This window comes from Syngnathus scovelli, chromosome 18 (assembly GCF_024217435.2).
Source record: "Syngnathus scovelli strain Florida chromosome 18, RoL_Ssco_1.2, whole genome shotgun sequence".
Lineage (NCBI taxonomy): Eukaryota > Metazoa > Chordata > Actinopteri > Syngnathiformes > Syngnathidae > Syngnathus > Syngnathus scovelli.
Window position 1 is genome coordinate 8,514,767 of NC_090864.1, and position 22,364 is coordinate 8,537,130.

General features: G+C 41.1%; 1 protein-coding gene across 5 annotated transcripts in view; it reads right to left on the reverse strand.

The window, feature by feature from the left end:
- Positions 1 to 209: 209 nt before the first annotated feature.
- col11a1a (collagen, type XI, alpha 1a) overlaps positions 210 to 22,364 on the reverse strand; it is a 28,155-nt gene continuing 6,000 nt past the window's right edge. The window contains exons 5-67 of one of the 5 annotated variants that reach the window (XM_049749040.2): positions 20,888 to 21,013; positions 19,639 to 19,734; positions 18,547 to 18,642; positions 17,402 to 17,689; positions 16,916 to 16,981; positions 16,735 to 16,776; positions 16,572 to 16,634; positions 16,101 to 16,175; positions 15,903 to 15,986; positions 15,735 to 15,791; positions 14,903 to 14,956; positions 14,767 to 14,820; positions 14,338 to 14,391; positions 14,178 to 14,231; positions 13,853 to 13,906; positions 13,679 to 13,723; positions 13,437 to 13,490; positions 13,306 to 13,350; positions 12,981 to 13,034; positions 12,792 to 12,836; positions 12,612 to 12,665; positions 12,442 to 12,486; positions 12,236 to 12,289; positions 12,077 to 12,121; positions 11,411 to 11,464; positions 11,229 to 11,336; positions 11,110 to 11,163; positions 10,645 to 10,698; positions 10,512 to 10,556; positions 10,374 to 10,427; positions 10,223 to 10,267; positions 10,062 to 10,115; positions 9,934 to 9,987; positions 9,004 to 9,057; positions 8,812 to 8,919; positions 8,067 to 8,156; positions 7,619 to 7,672; positions 7,389 to 7,496; positions 7,200 to 7,307; positions 7,051 to 7,104; positions 6,923 to 6,976; positions 6,744 to 6,851; positions 6,287 to 6,340; positions 6,158 to 6,211; positions 5,998 to 6,051; positions 5,884 to 5,937; positions 5,707 to 5,814; positions 5,541 to 5,594; positions 5,363 to 5,416; positions 5,227 to 5,280; positions 3,953 to 4,006; positions 3,752 to 3,859; positions 3,615 to 3,668; positions 3,471 to 3,524; positions 3,292 to 3,399; positions 3,153 to 3,206; positions 3,043 to 3,078; positions 2,914 to 2,967; positions 2,598 to 2,844; positions 2,413 to 2,525; positions 2,116 to 2,184; positions 1,613 to 1,846; positions 210 to 1,534 (exon numbers count right to left, since the gene is read on the reverse strand). In XM_049749040.2, the coding sequence (XP_049604997.1) occupies positions 1,388 to 1,534; positions 1,613 to 1,846; positions 2,116 to 2,184; positions 2,413 to 2,525; positions 2,598 to 2,844; positions 2,914 to 2,967; positions 3,043 to 3,078; positions 3,153 to 3,206; positions 3,292 to 3,399; positions 3,471 to 3,524; positions 3,615 to 3,668; positions 3,752 to 3,859; positions 3,953 to 4,006; positions 5,227 to 5,280; positions 5,363 to 5,416; positions 5,541 to 5,594; positions 5,707 to 5,814; positions 5,884 to 5,937; positions 5,998 to 6,051; positions 6,158 to 6,211; positions 6,287 to 6,340; positions 6,744 to 6,851; positions 6,923 to 6,976; positions 7,051 to 7,104; positions 7,200 to 7,307; positions 7,389 to 7,496; positions 7,619 to 7,672; positions 8,067 to 8,156; positions 8,812 to 8,919; positions 9,004 to 9,057; positions 9,934 to 9,987; positions 10,062 to 10,115; positions 10,223 to 10,267; positions 10,374 to 10,427; positions 10,512 to 10,556; positions 10,645 to 10,698; positions 11,110 to 11,163; positions 11,229 to 11,336; positions 11,411 to 11,464; positions 12,077 to 12,121; positions 12,236 to 12,289; positions 12,442 to 12,486; positions 12,612 to 12,665; positions 12,792 to 12,836; positions 12,981 to 13,034; positions 13,306 to 13,350; positions 13,437 to 13,490; positions 13,679 to 13,723; positions 13,853 to 13,906; positions 14,178 to 14,231; positions 14,338 to 14,391; positions 14,767 to 14,820; positions 14,903 to 14,956; positions 15,735 to 15,791; positions 15,903 to 15,986; positions 16,101 to 16,175; positions 16,572 to 16,634; positions 16,735 to 16,776; positions 16,916 to 16,981; positions 17,402 to 17,689; positions 18,547 to 18,642; positions 19,639 to 19,734; positions 20,888 to 21,013 (4,782 nt within the window). In that variant the 3' untranslated portion in view covers positions 210 to 1,387. Of the gene's footprint in view, positions 1,535 to 1,612; positions 1,847 to 2,115; positions 2,185 to 2,412; positions 2,526 to 2,597; positions 2,845 to 2,913; positions 2,968 to 3,042; positions 3,079 to 3,152; positions 3,207 to 3,291; positions 3,400 to 3,470; positions 3,525 to 3,614; positions 3,669 to 3,751; positions 3,860 to 3,952; positions 4,007 to 5,226; positions 5,281 to 5,362; positions 5,417 to 5,540; positions 5,595 to 5,706; positions 5,815 to 5,883; positions 5,938 to 5,997; positions 6,052 to 6,157; positions 6,212 to 6,286; positions 6,341 to 6,743; positions 6,852 to 6,922; positions 6,977 to 7,050; positions 7,105 to 7,199; positions 7,308 to 7,388; positions 7,497 to 7,618; positions 7,673 to 8,066; positions 8,157 to 8,811; positions 8,920 to 9,003; positions 9,058 to 9,933; positions 9,988 to 10,061; positions 10,116 to 10,222; positions 10,268 to 10,373; positions 10,428 to 10,511; positions 10,557 to 10,644; positions 10,699 to 11,109; positions 11,164 to 11,228; positions 11,337 to 11,410; positions 11,465 to 12,076; positions 12,122 to 12,235; positions 12,290 to 12,441; positions 12,487 to 12,611; positions 12,666 to 12,791; positions 12,837 to 12,980; positions 13,035 to 13,305; positions 13,351 to 13,436; positions 13,491 to 13,678; positions 13,724 to 13,852; positions 13,907 to 14,177; positions 14,232 to 14,337; positions 14,392 to 14,766; positions 14,821 to 14,902; positions 14,957 to 15,734; positions 15,792 to 15,902; positions 15,987 to 16,100; positions 16,176 to 16,571; positions 16,635 to 16,734; positions 16,777 to 16,915; positions 16,982 to 17,401; positions 17,690 to 18,546; positions 18,643 to 18,846; positions 19,033 to 19,638; positions 19,735 to 20,887; positions 21,014 to 22,364 lie in introns of all 5 variants that reach the window. The other 4 variants (XM_049749041.2, XM_049749042.2, XM_049749043.2 and 1 more) reach the window with 4 other exon arrangements.

Here is a 22,364-nt window from a genome sequence, read left to right on the forward strand (position 1 = left end):
AAGCGTTTCCCCGAGATGGAATATTATGGAGCGTTCATAAACAGCTTTTAAACATCAAATATAATTACTTTAGTGTAGTTTTGAATTGTTTGGGGAAATCATAGCTGTCATGCCAGCGAGTTATTGATTGAGTTTTGCTTTGAGTGAGGGGAAAAAAAAATCAAAGCTCTCTTAAAAATCAAATCCACATGTCAAGAATGAACGCAAAATATTGTAAGATGGAACTTTATTGGTTTCAAGAGAGATGGAATTGCACCAGCCCAAAGTTTTTAGTTGACGTCATTTTACACAAACCACTGAGACATTCAGTTCACTGTTGTTTCCAATCCAGTTTTAATATTTAATGGAACTATAAAAAGCAACATGAAAAAAAAACATTTAGTTACAAAAATGGGTCACCTTAGGGGCTTCTCATTGCATTCACAGAAAGGATTTGAACAGTGGATGTCGAGCAGTTGTGGAACTCTCTCTTTTCAAAAATAATCCCCACCCAAAATATATCAACTTAATTGTTTAACCAAGGTATATACAGGGTATAACATCCTTGCATCCTAAAAGGTTATCAAGAAAGTCTGAGGTATACAACCAAAAAAAAAAAAAAAAATTAAAAAGCCTGTCAGAAAACAAAACAGAAAAAAAAGCAACAAATAGAATTAAATTAATTAAATGAATGCCATGATTGCTACTAGCACAGGATCACAACATTAGTGGGAGATGTTGCCGTTATGTTGTCGCTAAGCTTTTTTGGAGTGTCAATATATACAAAGGGCAAAGTCTAAATTTGGCAATGGAGAATTGTTTGGATGCTCACTTTATTTGCCTGGTGAAAAAGGTACACACAGTATTTGGTCAACAGAATTCAAATGTGGAATCCGTTTGCTGAAATAAGCAGAATGGAACACATGCAAGTTTTGAAAAATGGATTCAGAAATAACAGTAATGTACAAAATACTTACAGTTTTTATTATTATTATCAAAATATACCTTCTTTCTTTGCTTAGCACCTCTTTATTCCTTTGGAGTGTGTTTTTTGAACAAGCACCATTTGAATTTTCCTACAGCACCTGGAGAATCCGGAGAGGAGGTCCGCCGCTTCTCCCCGGGCTCGCTCCGATTGGCCCGCCTCCTCTGCCACGCTTTCAAAATGTCCTTCACCTTTTGCTCCGTGATGGGGTCATGTGGTTCCAGCCCTACAAGGGCAACAAGTATTCTCCGGGTTTACGCGTACATACATGGAAAGGACATGTTTGCTACACCATCTCTTATTCAAAACTTGCATGTGGCATAGAAAAAGCCTGGGTTGGTGTGGGGGGGGTATTGGGGGCGGGGCTTCAACTTGACTTTCTCTGCTGACCCCATCAAGTCCTTTTTTTTTGGTCATTTTTATTTAGCCGAGGAAGCAGACGGGCCCGACTTCAAACCCGAACTTCTGATTTGGGTCCCCAAAGTCAGTCAACATGACGTCGATGATTGGAACCTGATCGATTTTGGGAGTATTAATCTCCATCACAGTCTTTCCGTAGCCCTTCCTCGTCTGTAACGGAAAAACAACTTGGATGAAAAAAATCCGAGCCGGTGATTGAAGTCACCCAGATATTTTTTTTTTCCTTACCGCACATCCGTCTGAGAGGGCCTTGATGTAAGGGTTGTTATCGTAAGATAACTCCTCGTCATTGGCACCCAGGAAGCGTAGCGACTTGTCGTAGCTGTCACTGGTGGCGTCGTGCCACGCCACGGATTGGTGGCAGCTGTAGGTGAAGTTTTGCCTCGCCGAGGCTGTCAGTAGCCTGAGGAAGGTCATCTGCACCATGTTAATCGAGTTGCCCTCCGAGTCGACGTAAGAAAGCTGCGGCGGGAGAGAAAAATCCACCTGTGAGCTCAAGTTGATCGTAAATAAGAGGAAAACAACAGCGGGATAAAAAAATGTTGGTGACATAAAGTTTGTCCTCTAAGCACTTCGATTGAGCAGGACTTGTTTACGACGGGATGTTTTTACGTGCTCAAGGGCAAAGTAAGGATGACGATATTGAAGTCGGGTTTTCATGAGCTCTCGCTCAGGTAGTTTTTTTTTTAACTAAAAACTGGTTGATGAATCGAGAAAGAGAGAACACTTACTATTTTACCACGCTTAAATTCACTGTACCATGACCCTGGAACTTCTTTAGGCCATGAGGATATTCTGACCTGTGGTAAAACAGAAAGACATTTTTTTTTTACTAATATACTCATCTTCTTGTTAATTCCAATAAATGTTCCTCATTTGCATATTGCTTCTTTGGTTGCACCAGAGTGTGTTAACCCTGAGGCAAAAGGCTTTTCATGTGATTCACAGTCTGCTTGCTAATGAAACATTACCACGAGAAGATTTCAAAGAAAATAAATCATGGGTACTCGGAATGCAGACTGACTTACCCCATTGGATTTTTTATCGGGGTAGATACAGGTTTCTCCCCCAGCAGTAAAGTTACAGTAGACTTTGAAAGAATCCCCTGAGCAACCTTGGTTTGGATCAATCCAGTATTCACCTGAAAAGAATCCAAAAAAGATATTTATATCAAAATGTGACTTGATGTTGTGTTTTCCTTTTCTGGATTTACCATCAGGGAACTCCGGGTGGCAGAGTTGCAGGTCCTTGCATGTTCTGGCTGGGTTGTTCTGAGTCCCCATTGGGTATTTCATGCGCTCAATATCCTGTTTGAGGTTGTTGAGAGAGCCAAAGATGTCCTCCATGCCCTCGCCGTAGTCCATGAAGGTACCGGCCGCATCGGACTGCATGTCGCTGGAACGCTTGGTCTTCTTGGGGGAGCGGACGGGCAGTGGCTGGATGACCTCACCCGGTGGACCCTACAGGGAGGGGTGTGTCATACGTGTAAAAATCTCCTCTTAATTCATACACAATCCTTAAATACTCACAGGAGGACCCGGAGGACCAATAGTTCCAGTGTCTCCTTTAGAACCAGCCGGACCCTGTGAGACACGTTGATCACATTAACCAAGTGTCACGTCATTATTTTCAATTGGATTTCAAATGATTTGACTCACAGATGAACCTTTAGCTCCCTTTGGACCTTGGGGACCCTGAATGAGAGAGGTTATCAGTTTTGTATTCACTCAGCTGAATTTTAAATCATCCAATTATTGAATGGACTTACAGGTAGACCAGGGGGACCGGGAGGACCGAGAGGACCTGCTGATCCGCCGATACCCTAATCAAAGATGAGATGGAAGAAATATTATTACCGTCGGCCATCATGATGTCTTTTTCCACCAAGTTAGAGAGAAACTACTTACACCGTCTCCTTTGCTGCCAGATGACCCTTGCGGTCCAGGCAAACCTCGGTCTCCCTTTTCTCCTTGTTCACCGGGAGGTCCGATCAAACCGATTAAACCTGGATGACCCTGAAAAAGAACATTTTAAGCACAACGCCAAAAATAATTGCTTTCTTTCAATAGAAATCCGATAAACACACCTTTTCACCCTTGGAGCCAGGGTCACCTTTCAGACCAGGAAGTCCAGGAGGACCCTGAACAAAAGTAGAAATGAAAATGTTAAATAGAACCACGTGGTGCTGAATAAAACATCGAAGGTTAAGGACAAGGTGACTTGTACTAACCATTGGTCCAGGTGGGCCATCTTGACCTGATGCACCAGGAAGTCCTTGTTCACCCTGTAAAAAAAAAATGACATTACAACTTTTGTATTTCCTTTTTGCTTCAACAAGCTCATCTCTCAAAATATATTTCCACTTACAACAGGGCCAGGGATTCCACGTAGACCTTCTGGACCAGGCTTTCCAGCAGGTCCCTGAGGTCCAACAGGTCCTGTTTTACCCGCTGGACCTTCGGACCCAGCCTCACCCTGGAAATAGAAAGTTGCCGCAAAAGAGTTGTAATCGTTGGTAAAACTACCGACGTCATTTCAAGCCAAGAAATCCAATCGAGTGCTTTTTACCTTGGCGCCCTTCTCGCCTTGTCTGCCTTCAGCACCAGCAGCTCCTGGAGGTCCCTAGGAAGAGCACCATTGTTATGAAGCATTTTAAAAAAAGTGATTTTTATTCAAAAATATAAAATATTAAAGACATGTAAAGTAATTTTTATTGTTCTGTTTTTTTCTATGGGTATGTCTTGTATGGTACTTCCTTATTGGGTGAAAATTCTGCCTAGCAACAAGCAGGAAGGGCAAAAAGAAAAATCATATTTTTTTTCCCAAAGAGTTTCAGACACTAATCACGACAAGGTGAGTAGTGCTTGATGTGTCAATATCAATTTAATCCGCATTGCAGGGTCATCCTTTCCTCTTTCATCTTTCCACAATCAACCTGCTCGACCAGCCAAAGCCGGAGCGCCTATTGATCCAAAGTCTAAATTGAGCCCGTTAATACCCCCAGAGAGCTCCTTCTGCCTCGGAGCTTTTATTAGCTTGTCATCTTAAACTTTTAACTAGTGCTCAAGAGTCTCTCCGACGGCACTAATAAGAGTATGGCCTGGTTCACAGAGTAGTTGTTTCCCTTCTAAACTTTGTTAAAGTTAACCAATGGATTGATTCAATTTCCCCAAAATGATGCAACAAATAAACTGATTTTTCTAAGACAACTGACTCTTCAAATAAAAGTTAACCATAATGCATTTTATGATTTTTCCAATCCAGAAAATATCACCAGCGTGAAGACTCACATCTGTGAAGGCAGCTTAGTAGCACCATGCTGATATTTCATTCATGCTCCATTAAAACTTTATCTTAAAGTACAATTGAGTGGTTTTAATTTGACAAGACTGCAATTCCCAACAAAATTCATATTCTGTTTGACGCTCCTTGAGCCAAGTCACATTTATGAATCTGCTTTGCCGCAGCTGTCAGACAGCAGCGTGAGATCAATAATGTGTCACGCTGGCAATGGCTCTCATTTTCAAAAAGATTTAAAGGAATCAAGGATCAATTTCTTGATAAGCCTTTTTTCATTTCTTTTGCGTAAGGGGAAAACGGATTCCTGATTTGGAAGTCTCACTGCTCGTTTTCCATCAGACTTAAGAGCATCTTCGATCACAGCAGGATTTTCTCTTTAAATTTCCAACTTTTGTTATTCTCCCTATCTTTTTATTTTTAATGAAAATGAATCACTCGTACTTGAGTGCAAACATATGGTACAACTTTCGGACGTTTGCAAACTTGGATTGCTGGCAGGGACGTTACAAAAAATCCAATCCCCATACAAATTATGAACTTACTCTTTTGCCTGGAGGTCCAGGTGGGCCAGCTTCTCCAGATGGACCTGGGGGTCCCTTGAGATCACAGAAACACAATGTTATGTCACAAATACATAATACCGATTTGCTCCCAGAAATATAGATACGAAATTCTTACCGCTTGACCGGTTTCACCATCCTCTCCCTTCTCGCCAGGTTCTCCGTCCGTGCCCTGAAGAAATACACGTGTCAAAAATATATCTTTTCAGTGATGAGACCGACTTAAATTTAATAAGCATATATTAAAATCAGATTTGGATATGAAGCAAATATTGCTTGAGGATTTCAGTACTCACAGCAACGCCTGGCTCTCCAGGAGGACCGGTGTCTCCAGGGAATCCGACAGGACCCTTTTAAAAAAAAAACGACAAGTTGTGTTGGACCAGATTTGCTGCTGTTGAGGCAAAATGCTCTCCATGGAATATATATATATTAATTTCTATATTTATGTCAAGTGCTTACAGGGTTACCCTTTGGACCGTCATCTCCAGGGGGTCCTTTAGCACCTGCGGGTCCAGCAGCACCAGGAGGTCCTGCCTCACCCTTCTCCCCTCTCTCGCCTTTGGGTCCCTGCCAGAACAAAGAACCGAATCAATTTGATGAGTTAAACAAAATGGAATGGTTCTTGAGATTACATACCCCAGTGCCGGGCTCTCCAGGGGGTCCTGGGTTTCCAGCTTCACCTTGTTCACCCTTGTAGAAAGACAAGTAAAATTATGATCGTACAAATACGGGCAATGTTTTCACTCGTACCTTTTCTCCCACTGAGCCAACTGGACCCACACCGCCTGGAGGACCTTGTGAACCCTGCGATACAGAGAAACCACTTGAACAACATCTGCTGATAGCTGATAATGAAATCACTGATTGTGGAACATAGCCACTATTTGATTTCAAATATTAGCATACGTACATCAGCTCCACTTGGACCTTGAGGACCTCGAGGACCAGGGGGGCCAGGAGGACCCTACGGAAAATACATTTTATATTTTATACATTTTTTAATACTTAAGTGTGTAACGGTTGAGGTCACGTTTCTTACCATAGGGCCAACATCACCGTTCTCTCCCTTCTCACCGGGAGGTCCTGGAAGCCCCTGAGGATATAAAAACATAAATCTTTAACCACGTCATAAAGATAAAAACCAAATGTCATCCAAGTCACAAGAGGTGTGCATTGCCGTAAAACCGAAATCACATTGCTTGTAAGTCAATCCGCTGTGCAATGCATGATAATTTCTCGATGCTAAGATCTCATCTGTGTCAAATTGTCCTCTGAGATTAAATCGTTAGTGGTCTAATTACGCAGTATGCTAAAAGTGATAAATAGAAAGACGCAAGTGCAGGAGGTTGGTCACTGCAATTAATGGAAAGTCGGTAGGAAGTGAATGAGTCTTTTTTAAAAGTCTATTAAATGTACCTCGGTGCAGAGTCATTTTAAGAGTTTGTATAGTCAACAATTTGGCCTCACAATGACTGAGGGAAATAAATGGCTCTAACCTGCAGGCCGATGGGACCAGGTGGTCCAGGGAACCCTCTGGCTCCTTCGTCACCTTTCTGTCCAAACATACCCTGCTGACCCCTAGGCCCAGGCTCTCCATCAGCTCCCTGAGAACCAACAGTTTTACAGTTGCTGATAGAACACAAAAAATAATAATAATATTGTAACGGCAACTTACAGCAGGACCTGGGGCACCAATGGGACCTTGAAGACCTGCTGGTCCAGGAGGACCCTATCAAAAAAATCAGAATTAAGGATAGAAAATATCCAATGGGATTTATTAAGGGAATTCCTTGAGAAACAAACCTGTTCTCCCTTATCAGCTTTGCTTCCTTTCTGGCCGGGTTCACCAACCTCTCCCTAGGAAATCCACGTGAAGATCAGTCAGCTGTCTCCAATAATTTTCCTCACCACTGACAGTTATTGAAACTATCTTTGGGATGTGGCTTACTGACCTTATCTCCATCCTCTCCAGGTGGACCTTGTGGTCCAGCAGGTCCAGGCAGACCCACAGGACCCTGAACGCCGTCACGACCAGCTGGACCTTGAGGACCTTTCTCACCCTAATACAGTCAAGACATTTGTTTGCTTCCTTTTTCAGAAAAAGATAAGGAAAGTATCAATCAATGTTTACTAATACTTACAGGTGCACCTTTCTCTCCAGCAGGACCTGGGGGACCTTGTGGCCCAGGTCTACCAGACAGGCCGATTGGACCTGCTGAACCAGCAGGACCTCTCTCACCAGGAGAGCCCTAAGTCAAAATAAATCAATGGTATGGTATTAGATTGGAATTTTTACCACTACACACATATTCTTATCGATAAAAACTATGGCGATACATTTCTGGATCATTTTTTCATCTATCATACTTACAACAGGTCCAGGTGGACCCTGGGGCCCCTCTCCGCCCTTCAGACCTGCAGGACCCTACGAACAAAAATAAATGTCAATTATTTCCTTCATCAGCAAAATATTTGCTTTTGTCACATATGAAATATACGATAAAAACTATTCAGGAAATCTTGCACACTGTATTTGGCAAGTCATTAAAAAACACTGCAGTTGGATCCCTGACCATCTTTCCTCCAGCTTGGACCATGATGCATTGCAGCGGAGGACTTCATTTGTTCCATGTCACGTTGCGATTCCTCTACATAAGATTAAATGTGAGAGCTGCTGTCTCTAAATGAGCGAAAAGCTGGAGAAAGGTGACGGTTCATTTGTTATGGAGTCAAGCTCTGTCACCATCTCCTATATCAAAGCCATGGGTAGGGAGAGGGAAGCGTTGATGAATATATTTAACGTCAAGGAGCTCTCTTACCGTGGCACCAGGTAGACCTCTCTCGCCTGGAAAACCTCTGAGGCCAGGAGGACCGTCTTTACCAGAGGAACCTTGCGGTCCGGGGTCTCCCTGAACACACAATCAAAAATCCCGGTCTAAATTTGGATTGGTTCATTCTTGACAATACAATTCTGATAAAATGGAACTGTAATTGAAAAAAAAAACTAGTAATCATCACAATGACAACAACTCATTTTCTTTTTAAGCAGAAAAGTTTCTTTGAGCTTTTGTTCTTCTCATTGAGCACAATAAGGAGGCACAGCCGCAGGAGAGCCTGTGGGGCTTATAAAAAGATTCAAACTCTACTGCTTGGACTTCAGCAAAGTGTCCCTGGCATACTAAAATGGAGGCCTGAGTGAAAACGAGGGAGGGAGATGGGTCTGGGAGTAGTAAAGTGTTTAGAGTTAGCCGACAGACTTGATTAGATTGTCTGTTTTAGGGAAGATGGGGGTGGAAATGAAAGCACAAGACTGGAGAGAGGAGGAGGTTAAGTGCAACGGAAAGTCAGGGGAGCCGTTTGGACAAAATGCCTCCCGACGGCCTCTAATGGGTTCTCAAATGGTGACAAACGGGAGAATTCAGACAGAGCATTTTAGTCGTATGTAATGTATAATACATATATCCAACGGCCACTGCCATTTTTGCTGACGTGACACAAATTTGTATGTAAGTACGGAGGTGCCTCGGAGTAAATAGAAACTCTTAGGGAAGCCGTATAACTCACCTTTGCTCCCTCTTTGCCACCAGCTCCAGGGAGACCTTGCTCTCCGGGTGGACCTGGAGGTCCAGGGTGGCCTCTCTCACCAACAGGACCGGTTTCTCCTGTGGGTCCCTAATATGAAATGTATTTTAGTAAAAGAGGTAAAGATGACTTTACAGACATGCATACTAGTATTTTTATTTATTTTTTTATTACCTGTGGCCCGACAACACCGCCTGGGCCTGGTGGACCAGTTTTTCCTTGAAAACCCTGAAAAAAAATAGACTTCAATTAAAAACAAACCGAATAAATATATTGACCTATTTTTGAAGCAGCACCACTTCACCACCTAAGCCGAGAATCTCACAAAATACTTTTATAAGAGATCCTCTCAGGAGGGTGTCTGATTCTTGTCTCAAGAACAGTTTGAATGTCATCAGAAAGAAATACACATGCACACGCACGGAGTTCTCCGGAGAAAACGGTGGAAGAACAATTAGTTGAGAAAAAAAGCTGCTGAATAAGTTGACAGTTGCACTTGATTGGTTTAAACCGTGCGGTATTCCCTTTGGATATACTTTAAAATTCTTTACCCTTCATAGGGCAAAGTAACTTTTGTGATTTTTTTTTTTTTTTTCCCCTCCTGTTGCCCTCATATTACATTTAGCGGAAACAGATATCCAACTTCACTCAGTTCTTAATATACACTTTCTGCAATACAACCTGTACTGACAACCCATGAGTATTTTTATCACTGTAATCAATCCACATATTGGATGCCTGAAGAGCGAGCTCCTCAACTATAAATCCAGGACCATAAACATTCTAATGAAGACTATATCGTCGCTTGGATAGCAGAAACGAAAGATATCATACGAGGCGATGATGTGCGAGTTTTTAGAAGAACTTATAGTCCTTGCACAACTCGTGATTCATCTCAAGTATAGAATAAAAATGCAGAGAGGGCCAAATGAATGCGACAAGGTCCAAATTTGCTTTTTTATCGTTGGATTAATCTCATGTCTGTCGGAATATCGCCTACTGTGTAAAAAAAATAAATAAATAAATGTTGTCATCCCAGGATGTTAATATGCTCCATATAGTGTGTCTAATAATATTAAATGAATATATTATGGGAGTACTCACTGTCTCCCCACGCTGGCCTGGATGTCCAGGCAGTCCATCCTTCCCAGGTGGTCCCTATTTTGGAGGATGAAATTTATTGGATTGGCTTCAAGGAGATTATATTTTATAGTTAGGTGTAGATTACTTACAGGTGGTCCTTTTGGTCCAGGGAAGCCCACAGGCCCCTGCGGTCCTTGAGGTCCCTGGAATAAATATATGAAGATTCAAGGTTTGGAAATATTGTTATAGAGGAGGAGATGCCTAATCATGTGGCCCTAAATTTGATTAGAGTCATGCATCATGGACTTACTCTCTCACCAGGCGGGCCTGGAGGACCATCGTTGCCCGATGTGCCCTGTAAATCGCAAGAAATGATCATCAAACATCTTTTAATCTATCTGATATCTTATTCTCTAAAATTTAAGAGTCGCTTGTATGTTATGATCAATATTGAGTCATACCTTGGGGCCTGGCTTTCCTGTTGGGCCTCGGGCTCCTCGAGCCCCACGAGGACCCTGCAAAAAAAATGTAATCATGAGATGACCAAAATAAAATATTTCAAGTAGAAAGAAAATAAATGGAGGATGATGAGTACATACCGTTGGACCTCTTTGTCCTCTTGGACCAGGTTTGCCTGCAACACCCTTTTAGAAACAACAATAATAAAATATATAAGCTTATATAGAATAGAATAATGGGAATTTTGTATTAAATGTGATTTAGAATTCTTACCCTGGCACCTTTCTCTCCATTGGCTCCTGGGAATCCGGGAAAACCACTGGAGCCCTGTCAAGAATGGGAATAAAAGGACATACCACAAAGGGAATTCATTCTGTAGTCAGGACAGCTCTTCAAAATGAGGAGCACGTCATTTTAAATGAACATACATGCACAAATAATCAAGCCACCATCTTACCAACATGTTATGCCCACATCACGTTGCATTGGAAATAAGAAATCAAATGCGCTGAGTCACACAATCTTTGATCATTTCACGTCATGTTGAATTTTTGAATTATTAAACAGTATAGTTGTATTGCAATAATCCCAACGGTATTCTGATATTCTATTTGAAAAATGCCATCCATTCTTTTGAAAGGCTTTATCCTCACTCGCTGACGTGGGCGAGAGGTAAGGCATCAAGAAAAAAAATGAAGATGGGCTTGAAAGTCAAGTTTTAAGGTCTGGCTCACTTACTTTTGGTCCTTGTCTTCCTGGATATCCTGGCAATCCTGGTACTCCAAGTTTACCCTGAGTAAAATTAAATCATGAATAACTCCAAAGGTTTGTCAGAAAGGTGTCCACTGTCATATTACCTTTTCTCCAGCAGGACCGATGGGGCCTGATTCTCCATTGGGGCCAGCTCTTCCCTTAGGTCCCTCAGGACCATCCTCTCCACGGGACCCCAACATGCCAACCTCACCCTGATTAGAAAAAAAATAATTAAGATGATGGACCTAGAGTGACTTGGACATGAGATTGAAAAATTCTTCCTCACCCGGTCTCCTTTGATTCCCATGTCACCTTTAAAACCTGGGAAACCATCTTCACCCTAAAACAAAACAAGAACAACCTACAGCATGTTTCTAGAATTGCTCATTGCAAGCAGTCATTTCCAAATTGTAATCATATTAATCATTCTTTTATGTCACCTGTCCTTAATCATTTTATATGATAGATAATTTAGCATTGTCTTTTTATCCGCTCATACACACACATGAGCTAAAGCCCATCCCTTATTCATGACAAAACTTCACCCCCAGGACTCAGGAGTTGAAATCTCATCTTTGAATCATTCACCAACTAACACACACCCGTCACTATGGTAACATCAAACTCACATTTTATACAATCAAATTCGTATCGATCTCGAGTGACCATCTCAGCGACTTCAGAGGTTTAAATTCCGAGAAGTAACACGCAGGCAAACACTTGAAAGAACTGGAGATGAATTGTGAATCGTTCTTTGAAAGCGAAGCGGCTTGAGCACGACTGCTTCACATTCGTCTCCATCGGAGGAGGCCATCCCATCGTGTGACCTCTGCTAGGCAATAGCTCAAAGGATTCAGACGGACGTGAGGAGGGCAAAGACGGGCCCCGAGGTACAGACGCTGCCGCTTGAATACAAAAATAAAGAATCCCCTCGCTTGACTTTCTTTCTTACCTTTTCTCCTTTTGAACCTTTCAATCCTCTCACACCATCAGCACCCTGTTGGACATGTCATACTTTAATCGCTCATCGGGTGAAACTGTACAAACATGGCTTGACTACAATTCAAATAGACCATTATTATTGAATTATTAATTTTCTAAAGGAACCTACCTTGACACCACGAGGACCAGGATAGCCGATTGGACCCTGTGGACCCAGTGGACCCTGAAAGAAGAATAATGGTAGTCAGGGTGGATGAATAGAGCGATGACCCGCTACTTGACCCTTACATCGGAAATAGGACACCCCCGTCTAATTTTTATTTTTTTGCATTATAATTATTAAGGTAAAAAAACTGAATTCCTGAAGACACCTACTTGGGCTCCTTTCTCTCCGGCCGGACCTTCCTTGCCAGGATGACCCTGCAAAAACATAATTGGATATAACACAGATGGTACTAAAATCTATAATTTTTTTTTTTCAGAAGATCCCGAGTAAGTATTATTGCTATTCTGGCTGCTTGACCACAGGTAATAATTTCACGTACAGGGGGTCCGTCCGCACCAGGTAGTCCAGGCAACCCTGACCTGCCCTGGGGTCCCTGCAGATGAGAAAAATAGGATTTTGTATGACAATAAAGACTGTTATCAGAGAAAAAACAATTTACCCCCCCTAAATTATGCACATTTAACAGAACAAACGCAATTAAAAAATAATTAGTACGTACTTTTTCACCAGGGGGTCCGATAGGGCCTTGGGGACCGGGAAGACCCTATGAAGTAAAGATGGTGCAGTTCAATGAGTTTTGGTTTCTATGGCAACGCACACACACGAATGTGTGTACACTCCATTCGAACTTTCCATCCACTTTGCTTTGACATCATATTGCAATTCAGAGTGTGATGAATGAGTTTACCTGAGTCCCTGAAATACCCTGTTGGCCCGGTGGTCCTGGTTCTCCTTGTGGTCCCTAATCAAAATACGAAGCAGCGGTCAAAGCAAACACAACACAAGGCCGGACTTGAATTCAAAAGTATCACTTGGTTTAGACTTGTTAATATATTCAAGCGTCCTTCATGTTTCTATTCACGATAAATGCCATAACAAATACAAAATGAGGGATCTCTGTAGGTCATTTTGAAGCACAGGAATGACCTCTGACCTCAGCTGTGAAACCCAAAAGAATGCCTTAAGAGCTGAGAGGAAAGGTTTTAAAGATACAAACAAAATAATGTTCTTGCCATGTTTCCTTTTGGACCATGAGGCCCGTCAACTCCAGCAATACCCTGTGAGTCACAAAAAAAAAAAAAAGAAATGAGGACAAATGCAAATCTTTTACCAATACCAGGAAGTGATCAAATGATTTACATACAGGTGAGCCTGGAGGTCCAGGGGAACCACGGGGTCCCAGCAAACCTCTTGGACCCTACAAGGAGTGAGAATATTATCATTATTATTTTTATTTATTTATTATTAAAAGCAGATATGCTAGAGACCAAACAAGAGCAGATTTGGAATCAGATAAATACAATAAAAAATCTAATCACTCATTTAAAAAAAATTGTAAAAATGTGTTGACCAGTGTTATTAATTTGAAAAAATAAATAAACGTACACTCTCGCCAGCCAACCCTCTGGGTCCGATCTCTCCATCCTCGCCCTGCGGGGGAGAAATAGACAGTTTAATAAATGCAAAGTTTGATGCAACTCAAAATAACAGTGGGTGACTTTAGATTTTATTTTTGCTTTCGTTCCACCAATTTGTGTTTTCAAAATCAGATGCACTTACTCTCTGTCCATCCTCTCCAGGAGATCCTGGGGGTCCCATTGGTCCTGGCTCACCCTAATATATATTTAAAAAAAAAGAATTATTTAATGGCTTTTGTTCATTCTTTTCCCTTTCCTGACATTTACAGGTTGTCAGTCATCATACTGGAATATCACAATTTTTAAAACTAATTAAAATACGATGACAACCAAATCTATTGCAGCACAAGTAGGACTGGCCACATTTTGTTTCAATTAAACATTTGGAAATTATCACAAACACTATTGATGGATCATAATAAAGATATTAGAAATTATTTTACAAGATAAAATATAGCTGTACCTACCCTGTGTCCTTTTTCACCAGGCAGTCCGGGGAGTCCATCAAAGCCTCGGTCACCCTGTTTTTTTTTTTATTTTTTCAAGACAACAACGTCAACTCACAGCAGCATAACATTCAGATTGCACAATTTTGCAGACATAAATGCTAATAAATCCATTTAGTACCTTGCTGCCTGGCTCTCCAGGCATTCCACGTGCACCATCAGCTCCGGCACGTCCCTAAACACAAAAGAAAACAACAATAATAAAAAAACGTGGTATTAAAAATCAACAATCTCCTATTTTATGATTATTATTTAATGCTAATACCTACTTTATTTTAATTTGTAACCAATTAGGTCAAGCCGCTTGGCGGGTGAGACATATTAGGCCTGCACGTCACCTATTCACTTTCTGATTTACTTTGACATTTTCAGACAGATTAAAGAGCCCGGCAATTGATCCGATGATTGGAAGCTGTACGGGCCTTTAAGCAAGCGATTGTTTGTTGGTTTGTAAATAATCCTCTCAGTGTTTGAGCAGCAGGTCCAAACAAGTCCACATGAACAACAAACACTGTACAGTGAGAGTGGACGGGTCATTGAGGTCACTCACCCTTTTGCCAGCTTTTCCCATTTGTCCTGGTGGCCCTTGGACGCCGCGGGGCCCCTTATAGACACACACACACCAAAAAAATACATCAGCAACTTTGAGTAACTTTCTATTTCTTTTTTAAATACATCATTCTCACCTGAGGACCAGGATCTCCACTTTCACCTTTGAGTCCAGTTGAACCGGGTAGACCCTTGACAGATGATAGGACAAATTAAACCAATTGTCTGGAAAATTATCAGCATACTTTTCTCCAGCAATGGCAGGATTTATTTTAGGCTAACCACTAGAGGGAAGTGTTTAACTACAATAAATCTCGCTGTATTTGACTCAAGATTGACACGGGCTTGAGGAGACTGTGGGCAAACATGTCCTGGAAGTGTAAATATAAATGTTTTTGCTAAAATTATTATATGTCTATATTCTATACGGCAACAACAAAATAAAAGCACACAACTGATAAATATTAAAATCTCAATCCACACACAATGCAGCAAAATATTTCTTTTTGAATTTTTTGGGGATAATTACACTTGGACCCAAGCCAGTGAAAGGAAGATTTCACAGAAGCCCTGTCTATGCGCTTTTTTGGAACAGATAATGATGACTCGTGTATCAACAAGCCCAAAAAAAAGAGGTAATGGAAGGTGGGAGGTAGACAGAAGTATATTTTCTAAGCAGCTGGTAGCATCTAAGCAGGTTGAGCCCCAAAATGCTGATGCAGCAACATTTCCATACAAACAATCCGGCAAAATTAAATAATGCCATCATTACAATAATGATCGCTTCATTTATATATAATGAAAAAAGTCAACTTTACTATCTGTTAGTAAAATAAAACATGTTGACAAAAGGACCTACATTCTTAACATGTTTCATTGACGATGCTTTTGTTGAATTGGAGGCTGAAAGGTACAGGAGTGATATAAAAAAAAAAAAATCAAGGTGAATAGTCGAAAGAAGTTACTCACCACTGGCCCTGATCTTCCTGTCAAGCCCATCGGCCCTGGGGGTCCCCTCATAGCCAGCTGAAAAGTAAACATGGCTGATATAATATTCTGTATATAGTATTTAATGTATCTGCTTGATTTGGATGCATTTGTTCTACTTTTTAAATTTCCATGTCCTTGTCCACTTACTCTAGCCTGGGAAAGGATGGCTTGAGCTTGGGCTTCTTGGGCCGACACCACCGGACCCTTCTCACCATCGCCACCGAAGCGGAACTGTTACACACAAATATACACACAAAGGCCATGAAAAGGTTCCTCGGTGCGTTACTAATTGCCCCTCATTATTCGGTGGGACAAAAATAACTGATTAATATTGGTAGAACTTACTGGCAGCATCAGCATGGTACCGGGAGGTCCGGCCATGCCATCAGCTCCGGGCAAACCGGCACGACCCGGAGGACCCTATGGAGGTGGAAATAATAAATAGATTTAAATAGATGGAAATAGTTTTTATTTTCGCATTAGAATAATTTGATTTGACAGGACAAAGACATTTTTCAGGTATTGTGCAAACACAGCAATTTTGACCTACAGGTCACCATAACCGATTAAGTGATTAGAATGCATACGCAATGAAATCCGGTGCTAGATGTAATTAACTTTAGCAGCTGCTCGGATCATAATTAACTTAAAACAACAAGAAAATAAGAAATGCATTTGACACAGTTATCAATGCAGGATAAAGCTATTGGAAAATAACATGGATGTAAATATAAGTTTAATTTAATGACCAAGATGTGGAACGTAATGGTGGCAAAAGTCATAAATCTAAATTAAAATTTAAAAAATAAAACTCACTCGGTCACCAGGATCTCCAGCAGCACCAGGGGGTCCTTGTAGGCCTAAGGGACCGGGAAGACCCTTTTCAAAAACAACAGGAAGTTAGCCAAGAAATAGAATAACGTGATAATCAATTCAGGTGACTGTGGTGTTTCTATTTTTTTGAATCATTTATACTCACAGCTGGCCCAGGAGGTCCTGGTGGTCCTTCAATCAGCATACCCTTGAGAAAACAAACATTGGCAGTAGAAAAACAGTGTGTTTAAACATATTTACTCCAATTTGTCGTATTTTACACGACAGCAGGGGGAGTAAAATTCAGATCGACTTAAGATTAGCGTTCCTGAGCACTAAAATCTTACAGGTTCAATCACAGCAGGCTCGCCCTTCTCTCCCTTTTGGCCAAAGGCTCCTCCAGCTCCAGCAACCTGTGGTAGTAAAGAAAATGGCGGCACATTTTACTCCATCCATCAAGACTGTATATATGTGGGAGCCAGAGGTCGGAGTTGACACTGGAAGAAAATAATCAGGCAAATAAATGTTAGTTATCTGGAGCAAGAGTGAACCCCTGGACTTGAAGTGGAGCAATGGTGTCAATGATGATCAACTAGTTATGACTAACATGCAAACCCCAATCCAAACAATCCTAATCATGTGATTGATGGTTAGGTGTGGAGAAATGATGAAGTGAAGCATTCCGTGAAGACAAACCCAAACCATGAGGTCAATCAAATCCATCGGTACGACCGGGGCAACATGCCAGTGACTCATGCCAACAAGAAAAAATAATCAGCACGTGCACACATGCACACACCCCTCAGTCTCCAAATCGGGGTGTGAATACTTACGGCGCTTTCAGAAACGTCCGTTTCAGCAGGCACCCCGGGCCCCAATTCCTCATCATAGGCGGTAGACGGTTTCGAGGGGGCGGGGCCATACTCATCATATGCCCCATAATCATACAACCTGTTGCCAACCTCTCCCAAGTCATACTCCTTTAGGTCATCATATTCCTTCAAGTCATATGCTTCCACACCAGTGTCCACCTTTTCCACCGTTTCTGGGACAACGGCGGGATCCGGAGAAACGGGAGGGGCTTGGGTGACATAATCACCGACAACATCCTCCTCCACAGCCTTGGGTTGTTAGAAAAGCGAAGAAAGGAAGCAATGGCCAGCAGAATGTTAGTTGAGCAAATTGAGTATTTTTTTTATTTTTAATCAAATATTTTGAAATATATGGTAACACCTTAAGCATTAAAAAAAAAAGATTTCATACTACATAATACAAAAGGTGTTATCATTATAAACATAATCAAACTAGTGTTAATATTCACTATTTCTGCCTTTTATTTTTTTGGGTTCCATATGACATATTCATATTGAAACCCCAAAAAATTTTGCAAGCTCAGTCATTCAGGAATTCACAAATTTGGATATTACCGTTAAATCATGATAATTTCTTTTTAGATTCAATTTTGGTGGGTAACAAAAAGAATGTGATTATACAGGTTTGGTTGTCACTAATTGATGTCTCTAAATGAAAATTTGGAAGAAGCCTGGGTAATCACATCCACATCATCAAAATATGCGGTAGGCAAAGCAAGCTGATAGCTGGCTGTGGGGAAGATTTGGTTTTTGTTGAGCGGACAAAAAAAATCCAAAACCAAACTCCTTCGATGACGAGGAAATGGAGCATATGTCACTATCTTATATTCAAATTATTTCTAATTTTATATTTATTTTTTCTCCAGATGTTTTAGGGCGAAGATGTAAAATCTCATAGTTTGAATAAAGATTTTAAAACCAACTAACCAAAAATAAGTTAGTCGATTTAAATCTTTAGACTTCTTAATTTTAAGAACCCAAAAGACGCACCAATTTCACTGAAATAGTTGTGTCTTCACATACCAGATACCTTCTCGGGCAAAATCCTCCTGGACAAAATTTCCCCTAAAACTATTTAATTTAATTAGAATGAATATAAAAGTTACCTCAATGGATCCATGCGTGGCAAAGGGGGACTGAGTCTGAGAATCATCTACAGTTCCGTAGTCAATGCCTGTATTGTAATCTTCTACATTGCTTAGCTGAGGCATGTTGAAAAAAGGAAAGAAGAATAAAGCAAGGGTTAACACAAAGATAGGTTTGACCCGGGCGGGGGGGTTATTTGCTAAAGGGCCCCTTCCAAAGCTGACTACCGCTAGTGCTACACGGAAGAGGTTAGGGAGCTTGCATCACAGATTTTCTCTTGGAAATCTTGATGGGTTTCTTTTCTCAACTTGATCCTTTACCCTAAAACTGCCTCGGGGTCGCGCCGGCGCTGTGGCTTGGTAGCCAGGCATCTGTCGCTTCTTCTTAGCGGCAAACTTTTTAGTCGATGTTTTTTTGCCAGCAAAGAACTTTAAGGGCTTGGCCTTAGTTTTACTGAGGGACTTTCGGGTCCTCTTCTTTTTCATGGAGACACTACGTTTGGTTCTCTGGAAGAGGGGGGGCGGCGACAAAACAAACAGCAAGACAAACATTCAAGAGTGGGAATGATTTTAAGGCACAATTTGTGAGTGGTGTCTAAAGTTTGTCGTTCACCTCGTGACCTTTTGAACCACAACAATTGGGAGTGTAACAACAATCACAGACTGTGCCTTTCATGCAACACAGATTCCGTGTTGGGACATATATGGACAATTTTGGGACGGATGCATATTTAAATATTTGCTTCCCGGCTTTTAGAGTAAAACAAATTTGCCGCAATTTTGAAACATTTCAGGTGATTGGAAAGACATGCTGGACGGGATTCAGTTTGGTTGAAGCCTCGTAAGACAAAGATTTTTGTTTATATGCACGTTCACAAGTCAAGCTAATTGAAAAAGAAAAAAAAAAGCATTATTATAATTCATATTAGTACCAATTTATTTATTCAAAGGAGTCCCATAGTTAGATAACAGTGTCAATCAAAACCAGCCTTATTAAATTCAGTACTTGGAATATCAACGTGCATATAAACATAACATTAAGAGACGGACAACACAAAAGACAAACCAAAGAACGAAGAGAAACGACACGTTGCTTTTCCTTTTTTCATTTACCTGCGGCTCAGAATACTCATCATCGGTAGGAACGATGTCACTGGCTCCCTCAGCATAATCATAGAACTGAGAGTATTCTAAATCATCAGTAGTGAACTAAAGATGTTGACAGAGAGAGAGAGAGAGAGAGAGAGAGAGAGAGAGAGAAAGGGAGGGAATGAACGTGTTAACGTTAGCCACAAGGATGCAGGGTGAGAAGACGTTGCATCCAATGCAACCATCAAAAGCATGTTAAATAGATCAAACCAAATAATTGCATTATTTGTATGTTTTAAAAAAATATTAAAAATGCTCAGTATAGTTTTATTTTTTTTTAGTTTGGATGACATTACATCCATAATCTTTGAATGTGTAACAGAGGGGTGGAGTTAGAGGTTGCAAAATAAATAAATAAATAAATAAATAAATAAATAAATAAATAAATCAAGCGTTACTGAATAAGGGAGCGGCCTGAATGTGGCGAGCAGATGAGCGGAATACGGAAACAAGCTCCGATGTTTAAGACACGATGTTTAAGAGCTCATAAAGTGGTGGAAGACAAAAGGCAAACTTCAAAGTCCCTATATTCCAGCTGCATTTTTTTAGTACGGAGTAATGCAAGTTTCTCATGAAAAGCACGTAATTACATGCTTCAGAGCATCTAAGGTCGACTAAATGAAAGATTTATTGTAGACAAACATGCATCTGTTCACTGGATTTAAATCTTAGAAATAGCATGTTTGGTTAATTATTTTTTTCTGTGCATCCTTAGAAGCTTAATAAGAAGGAAGAAAGATTTGAGTTAGGTAGATGGATTGAAACCGACTCTTTCCAAAACTGTCAAAAAATAAAGCGGACCCTCTCGACACTTTACCTACAGGTCAACTTCAGATACTGCACAGGTGTCCACAGGTGAGTCTATTCAAGCATGTGCATGTGGAAACACCTTGAACCAGGTATATGCAACGGCATGCTTTGACAGCTGACTGAAGCCACTTGCTATGACATCACACGGGAGAGGAATGCTGTGTAGGTGTGTACAGTTACAGTATCTAGTTCGGCACTTAAAAGTAACCACAACGTTATTAATGTGCACACTGTACATATGTTTTAACATTTTTATATTACACTGATGTGTAAAATGATTCAATTAAAGTGTGTGAGGAAATGGTGAAACCTGCTGAAAAGAAATTATTGGAGGATGAAAATAGACAAGGGTCTTAAACAGGTACTCTGCGGAACCCCGTCCCACTCTCCCTGATTGGCTGACCTCTTCCTGCGGCTGCTGGGCCTGCAGGGATTCGCCGTGAGGGGTGTCACAGTCCGGGCTGTAATGGTCACAGTAGTCGTACGCTGCTTTGGGGTCAGCAATGATCAGAAGTTGTTGGATGTCACCCTGTGGAAAGTAGAACAAATATGTTCGGATTAGCTCATGGGAGTGTTTACTTAGTAAGCGTCAGAGACAAGACGAAGCTTCGATCTTGGAAAACAATGTCAGAGGTCATCTTGGGACTCCCACAACAATAATGTAAAATTATAGGTGACATCTCTCAGGACTTTACAGATTCTGGGATTATTAACAAACAACATAATCAGCAGGTTACACCTTTTTACTTCAAACCATTGACCAGCAGAAGAATTTTTGCAAATCTTTAGTAAACGAGGCCCTTAGTGTCAATGATGATTACCAGTCAAACATCGAGAGGAGAAAAGCAGGCTCTAACTTGCTAGGAGAATGTGAGCATGTATCCCCCCGCATAAAAATGTGATCTATGGATCCTGAGCATGTAGTTTCATATAAACATCCATTTGCTAAGACTTGCAGAGCCCCTTGTAAATCTCTTTGTTTAACCATCCATCAACATCTTGCACCATTTCAGCTCTTAAGATTCCTTCTTGGGTGCCTCTATTTTTAAAAAAGGGATTTTATTTCGCTACATTTATTAAGGTATGATTGGCCTTTTGAGAAATAACTAAGGTGTGTGTTTGTGGAAACCGGACAGGAAAGGATAGATCAAGATTTGTCCAGATTCAAGCTGACATGTATTACCTCATGTGTCACCCTAAGACCAACAGTGAATGGTTGAACCCCGGCCTAGAGTCAGTTCTAATTAGTCCACATCTGTGAGCTACCCGTTTACACACAAATACACAGTGGCAACGTGGTGTTTAACCCTCAAACAAAATCATTACCATTCAGAAATTGTAATGATTATCTCTTCTACATGGTGGGATAAATAAATTGACACCATCATTAAATCTGCTTGCTTCTTGGAAACCAATTGGCCGCATTGACCTTTCTTTCCAGGCAAAAATAACATTGCAACCATGTCATTTGGCAAAGACGAGCCAATTCACAAGATCAAGCAGGGGCAAGTTCAAAACTGCCAAGAGAGGGAACACCGAGAGGAACCCGGAGACAGACAGGCAGGCGGCGGTTGAGAGAGAGCAGCTGCGACGGGATAAAGATGTTTTGTGCAGGATTAGGGTTAAGGTTAGGGTTTGGGAGTCTTCCGGTCTGCCGAAATAAAAGCTTTTTGCAAGTTCCCCGTCAAAAAGTCATTTCTCAAATATAATCATCAACATCTTGGTGTACCTTTGCCTCGGGCTACATTAAATGTCAGTCATGGGCAACCTTTTGTCTGACCCTGGCCGGCTATAATTAGACATCCCCCGTACAACAATTAGCCAAACCCCTTGAAGGTCAACGCAGATACACACACTCGTACATTAGGTAGCTCTGAAAC